This window comes from Anneissia japonica, unplaced genomic scaffold (assembly GCF_011630105.1).
Source record: "Anneissia japonica isolate Jap-2015-1 unplaced genomic scaffold, ASM1163010v1 scaffold287736_len1891122_cov214, whole genome shotgun sequence".
Taxonomy (NCBI): Eukaryota; Metazoa; Echinodermata; class Crinoidea; order Comatulida; family Comatulidae; genus Anneissia; species Anneissia japonica.
This window is the reverse complement of record NW_022756106.1, coordinates 1,794,160-1,800,680: the sequence shown is the minus strand read 5'-3', so window position 1 is coordinate 1,800,680 and position 6,521 is coordinate 1,794,160. Positions and strand designations below refer to the sequence as shown.

Sequence of the window (6,521 nt, the reverse complement as noted above, 5' to 3'; positions counted from 1 at the left end):
TTTTTTTAGGCTACGCACTGGCTATGCCCGGCGATGGTGGTAGCTCTGTTTCGGGTGCTGTACGCGAAAGGAGCACTAGGCTGGGATTAGCCAGCGTATAGGGTGGTTGGCCATGTCCTCCACTGTTTCCTTTGAAAAGCCTTTATTTTTTGTGGAAAAATTCAGCACTTTGTGCTGAATTTTCCAGCAAAGTCCATTAAGGCATACCGGTTCTGAAATTCAGTCTTAATTTAAATAAAATGTGTTTGTTAGAAAGAATGTCTTTGCTTCCACAAGAATAGGCCTACCATTGGAACCTGTTTGGTTGTGGGAAATTTTCTATCCGATTTTTTTTTGTACTAGGCCTAGTTACCAGGCATCTACTGTAGTGTAGTACAGGTAAGCCTGCTTTTAAAAAGAAGCAAGAAATGGCTGTATTTATATAAACTATATTTTACTATATTTCCATTTATTTGTATATTTTATAAACATCAGAATATGTATCAAAAAATGGAAATAAAACAATTACAAAATACAATTGTACTCAAGAGTTCTTAGGCCTATTGTGGGAATCTATTTGTGAGAACGTTTTTAGCAAATTGTTATAATTTATCTCCTTAATTTTAGATCTTCAAGTTACAGTAAATTTGAAGAAAGGAGGCGATCAAGTATGCTTGATTCTCTGGATCCAAACAGGAAAAGGTAAGAACGTACATTACCATAGTAATGAGTCTAAACTATCTTGTAGTAATGCTGGAGTGTATTTTAAAATGGTAGAGATGAAGAAACGTGAGAGAGTGAAGCCAGCGATAATATTTTGATTTTTATTTTCACTGAGTCTTATCACCTTGCATTACAAATATATAGGCCTACATCGTGATACAAAATAGCTGCCTGTTGAACATCAGACCTATTAACCAACTAGGCCTAAGGGAAATTTTTGGGAATCTAATTGGAAGCAAACCTATGTCACTATCATGCCGGAAAAGAGATAATTGTGATATGGACTCAAATTAAGAAATTGGACTACAGGACCCCAGATGAGATTTTTTTTTAAAAAAGGCGCCCGTATTCTTAGAACGAACTTTAGTCTAACTTCGAACTAGAACTTCATTTAGTACTAGTTGCAACTTAAATTTGTATTCATAAACAACGTAATCAAAGTTTTAACTACGATTAAATCAAGTCCTAGTTTTAGTTCAGCTGGAGACGGCTGGCAAGCAACGACTATCAAACTAACCAATGAAAAGAGCTAATTTTAATAGCAGACAAAATTTTAGAGACGTAATTTTGAATTTTTAGCTCGAACTAGTTTGTTTTAAGTGTTCCGGGGTTAATGGTTTCTTAACACTGTAAATTATGGTACTTTGTACTACCAGGAACTTTCAATGAAAATACGTAGAAACGTCTTGAAGAGATTTAATGAGACTGAAACTTCAAATTTGTTTAAAAGTTTTTTGTAAACAGTATATTATTATTATACATGCAATATATAAAAAGATAAACACTAATCTGTCTTATATTATTGCTATAATATAATAGTTAATTAAATCAAATAAATGAAAGAATATTTGTATATTAAATCCACTAAATACATTTATCAACTTTATACAGTATCTCAATGATGGTGGTGTTTTTTACCTGCAATGTCATGATATATATTGTGTACACATTTAATGTGTTGGTTTTTTTTTTCTTTATGCAAACCATATTAACTATTATTTAATAGTTTTAGATTATAAAATTGATTGAATAGTTAATGTTCTATCTTCCAGAAAACCTTTCCACCATTCTAATATGCCTGCTGCTTTAACTGAGTCTGGTAAAGTGGAAAATATGGCAGATCCTGAGACTGTTGCCAACTACAGTAGAATAAAATACTATTCAAGACTAATGCCCCCTGCAGATGAACGTCTGGTAAGTGAAGACATTTCTTTAGGCTATGATCACACATGGCCTCTATTACATAATTTTAACCAAAGAACGAACATTAAGATCAGTATATACCGGAAGTGCTTGGCTACCCACCGCTTGCGAAAACAAAGTTTGTGATAGATTGTAGTATGTTTTGGATAATTTGGTTTTTGCTTACCATATTATCTTATTTTACTGTCGTTATCATGATGCGTTTCCAGTGGCACCCATTGAAGTCCCATTAAACCGTTTTCAAGTGACCTATAAGCGGACAGACAGATTTGTGCTTGTGTGAATATATAGTAAGATAGCAGAATATGATCAGCTATCCCCTCACCAAGCCTAATAAAGATAGGATTGGATTTATCTAACCTACAAAAGTTTGAAGAAGATTTATTTCAAGTGGTAATTGCGCAGTACACCGTTAGACAATCCCCTACTCTTTTCCGAAGAATGCACTGCATTCTTTAATGTGCCAACGGATTAAACCTCTCAGCTGAAAGAAGGTGCGCTATCATAACTTGCATTTCAGCTCTCCAGATGAAATACAAGGAGAGCAGCGATGGGAATTAAACCGGAGACCTAGAAATCTTCACGGTTCAGTGCACACCAAGTGGCTACCACCAGTTTAGCCAATAGCTAAGCTGCTCTCTTGGTCGTATGGAGCATTGGGAGTCCCAGATAATTAACTATTCGCAAAGCCCTCTAAAGTATAGATTGTATTCTTAATTATCAAGTAAGAAGGGACCCAAATGATCAGCCCTCTGCTCACAAAGCCTAATTAATAAAAAGAATTGCTTAAAGTTAATAGGTCCCAGATAATCCACTTTCTTTTAGCAATGCCATCTATAGTATTTTTAGATGGACTCTACCTGGCTTTCTTATTTCAATCAACCACTCTTCACACCGTCTTTGTTTCTATTGAAGACCAACCAAAGTCATCTTCTCCTTCATTCTCCTGATGACATTCGGAACAAGCCAGTGGTTTTACCTCAAAAACCATTATTTTACACATGGTGTTCCAAAAGCTTTATGATTTTGTTAAATTACCTTAATTACAGTATTAAGTATAAGGTGGCTAAGTAATCAGTTGCCTACATACAAATAATCCCATAAAAGACTTGATTAATATGTTTAATTTGAATTTGATGTGATGTTGAATTTGATGTGTACACAGGAAAATTAGTGTATCACTAAGGTCAAATAAAAAAAAAAAAGAAAGAAAGTGGTTTCTGGTCCTAATATTTTGAAAAAAGGAGAATGAAGGCACTTTTTCCAAGATGGCAAATCCAAGATGGTCGATGGGAAACAAACTACTACTTTCTCACTTTTACCAAGTAGACACATTGAAAGCAAATAAAAGAAGCACTAGATATGATTCATACCATATGTATCCCCAACCCAAAATGATCGAGAGAGGAATTTTATAGATTTTCATACATTTTGTAAAATAAAGAAAATTAAAAAAAAAAACTTGGTGAGGGACGAGAAACTAGTATTTTTTTTTTTTGGCCCAATATATGTAACTTAATGCTGATTGTCTTTGTTTTATCATTAGCGGATTCCTGACCATGTTTTGCCATTCTACATGTTCAGCTTAACTTCACCTTTTGGTATAAAAAAAGACGAACAGGCGAAACAAGGAAGCATTGTTACAATGTAAGAATTGAATTTATATAAAATGATAATTCATAAATATATGTAATGTAATGTAATGTAGTTTGATTTATATAGTGCTTTATAATACAGAAGTATCAAAGTGCTTGAGGTGTGGACTGCTCTTAAAGTAACTTTCTTCTCCCCTAAGGGTCTCTTCGTGTCTGTGCTACCTGGTAAACCAGTACCAGCTACTCTAGTCTGTCCACAACAGGGGCTGTATGGACCATTACACCGGAGTAACCCCCTACTCGTCACAAAATATATACTGGGTTCTTTTAAGTGCCAATTGTGTATGCTGGACCAGCGGTTTACAGTCCTGATCCGAGAAGACTTTTTCCACCATCGGAACCATAGGCGAGTGTGCCATTAGAACCAGCACCGATATGATGGCTGTAATGTTGCAGCACCCCTGCCTTAAGCGCTCAGCGATCCAACCAGCCTATAAGTTTCATGTATTTTTCATTATAAATGTAAACTTATTTTAAGACAAGAAAAGTTACAGAATCATCTGAATTGAAAGTGAAATAATTTCATTATCTAATTTGAAAGATACTGTTGTTCTTAAAATCTAATATTATTTTTTTTATAATTGCTGAATTAAAGGGATGGAATAAAATATATGTCCAATTAGATTAATATTACTCAGGTTTTTTTTTTTACCAATTTACAGACTGCAAAAAACTTTCTTAATTGTTTACATGGAAATTTAAGGGTCTTTGCATAAGAATTATTAAAAATTATGAAACGTGCTGGCTTGACCTGATGATGAGTGTCCAAAATTTACTACGAACACGTAAAATATATTAATGAGCCATTATCATCATTATATAATTTCCAATACAATTCTAAGCCACTCCAGACCTCTTTGCTTTTCTTCCTTCTTCCTCTCACTTTTGTAGACCTAATTGTAACATTATTTACTATTGCTTTATTTAAATAGTATTAAATATTATTATAAACTTTATTATATTATTTTTTTTCAAATAAGTACTGTACTTAAACGGTTTTAATTAATTAAATATAAATTCTGAAAGTAAATTAATTTACCTAGATTAAAAAGAAAATAGTAATCCTTAACTATTGATTAATAAGAATAACATTTTCAATTTTCTAATCAATTTTGTATAGCCAGAATTAGTTTAGATCTAGGCAAACCTTGCTAAAGTAAAAAGGTACACTTTTTTCATCAAAAGGCTTCTTCTAATAATGGAATGACCTGTTCAAAGCACAAGCTCCTGTAGACCAAACCCAGTACCGTTAATGATTTTTTTAATCGTGCAGGAATTCTACTCATGCTAGATACTGTAATTGTATCTATTTTTTTTTTGTATCTATTTGGCTCTTTCCTATACAATATAACAAAGACTCCCATTTGTTTTCAAAATCTTTCATCTGTCCCTGATAAGATTGCTAGCCAATCAGTGACCTTGTTTTATTTTGTCTGTCTAGATTTTCTATATGGAACACCATGATGGGTACATCATTGCTGAGTATGCCATGGGCCATCCAACAGGCTGGCTTTGCTTGCGGCATTGCATTGTTGGTGGTGATGGCAGGCCTAGCACTGTATACTTGCTACAGAGTCATTGAAGCTGTACAATCATTAGGTTTGTTTTTATTTATTATTTATCAGTTATTGTATTCAGTTTGGCAGTAGTGATAGTGGTGTGGTGATGAGAATGGTGGTGATGGTGATTAAGGTTGTGGTTGTGGTTGTGATGATGGTGATGGTAGTGTTGATGGGGATGAAAGTGGTGGTGTTGATGGTTATAAATGTGGTGATGAAGGTGGGGTGATGGTGATAAAGGTATTGGTGATGGTGATATTGGTGATGGTGATGAAGGTAATGGTGATGAATGTGATGTTGATGAAATTGGTGGTAGTGATGGTGATGACGTTCTTGTGGTGTTACTTTTGGTGATGATAATGCTGATAATGATGGTGAGGTTGATCATTATTAGGACGTGTATGGTGATGGTTGTGGTAATAAATGGTAGAAATGATGATGATGGCAATGATGGTGGTGGTAATGATGGTGTTGGTGATGGTGATAATAGGAATGGAGAATGAATATGGTTATAAATTAGTACCTTTTCTTTATTGTTTATGATGTTGATCTTATTGTTGTACCATATAACCTGGAAAATTTATATGTACTATAATATCGTATGACAAAATAAATTGAACTTTATGTTTTTAGAACAATTAAGGCCAGGCAAGATTTTGGAGTTTTCCGATGCATGCCGGCAGTACTTGGGTCGATGGGGGTTATATGGAAGTGTGGTGTTTTCGCTGTCAGCGTTAATAGGTGCTATGGTTGTTTATTGGGTACTGATGACAAATTTCTTGTACAGCTCAGTGTTGTTTATATATGGTAAGTTGTAAAATTAGCATAATCATTTGCATATACACATTTGCTATGCACCAAATGTGTATATGCAAATTAGCATGATCAAATGCATGTACACATTTGCTATGTAGCAATTGTGTTTATGCAAATTAGCATAATAAACTGCATACACATTTGCTATGTAGCGAATGTGTATATGCAAATTAGCATACTGTAATAATTTGCATATATTCACTACATAAAGATATCAAAATAGAATTATTTTTGCACAATTGCATAATCTTCTAGTGATCCAATGCATTCCTCTCTTTCTCAACTGGTTTCAGTTCTTGTCAAAGTTACGTACCTTCTTCTTATGACCAAAAACAACTCCTCTCCAATTAGATTCAATGTAGTGCACCTTGTGTGTATACTTGCCTATTGTAATTTCATCCTATTATTGGCATTTACACTGTTAGATAAAATGAAATAAAAATAAATAAGATACAAAATAGAAAATTTATCAAGACATTTTGGAGAATGTTTTACAAGATATTGAAAAAAAAAATTAGTCATTTAAACCCTGTCCACTCTATCACATAATGTGATATGCCTATATTTGGGCGTAATGTGACATCAT

The 6,521-nt window shown here is 33.8% G+C and overlaps 1 protein-coding gene across 1 annotated transcript in view; it reads left to right on the top strand.

Moving 5' to 3' along the window:
- Window positions 1-606: 606 nt before the first annotated feature.
- The window catches only part of LOC117123982 (sodium-coupled neutral amino acid transporter 9-like), a gene marked incomplete at its 5' end in the record, with an annotated part of 14,331 nt that continues 8,416 nt past the window's right edge, over window positions 607-6,521 (top strand). Inside the window, 5 exon segments of the mRNA XM_033270083.1 lie at window positions 607-681; window positions 1,755-1,896; window positions 3,452-3,552; window positions 5,002-5,159; window positions 5,753-5,926. Of these exon segments, the coding sequence (XP_033125974.1) occupies window positions 607-681; window positions 1,755-1,896; window positions 3,452-3,552; window positions 5,002-5,159; window positions 5,753-5,926 (650 nt within the window).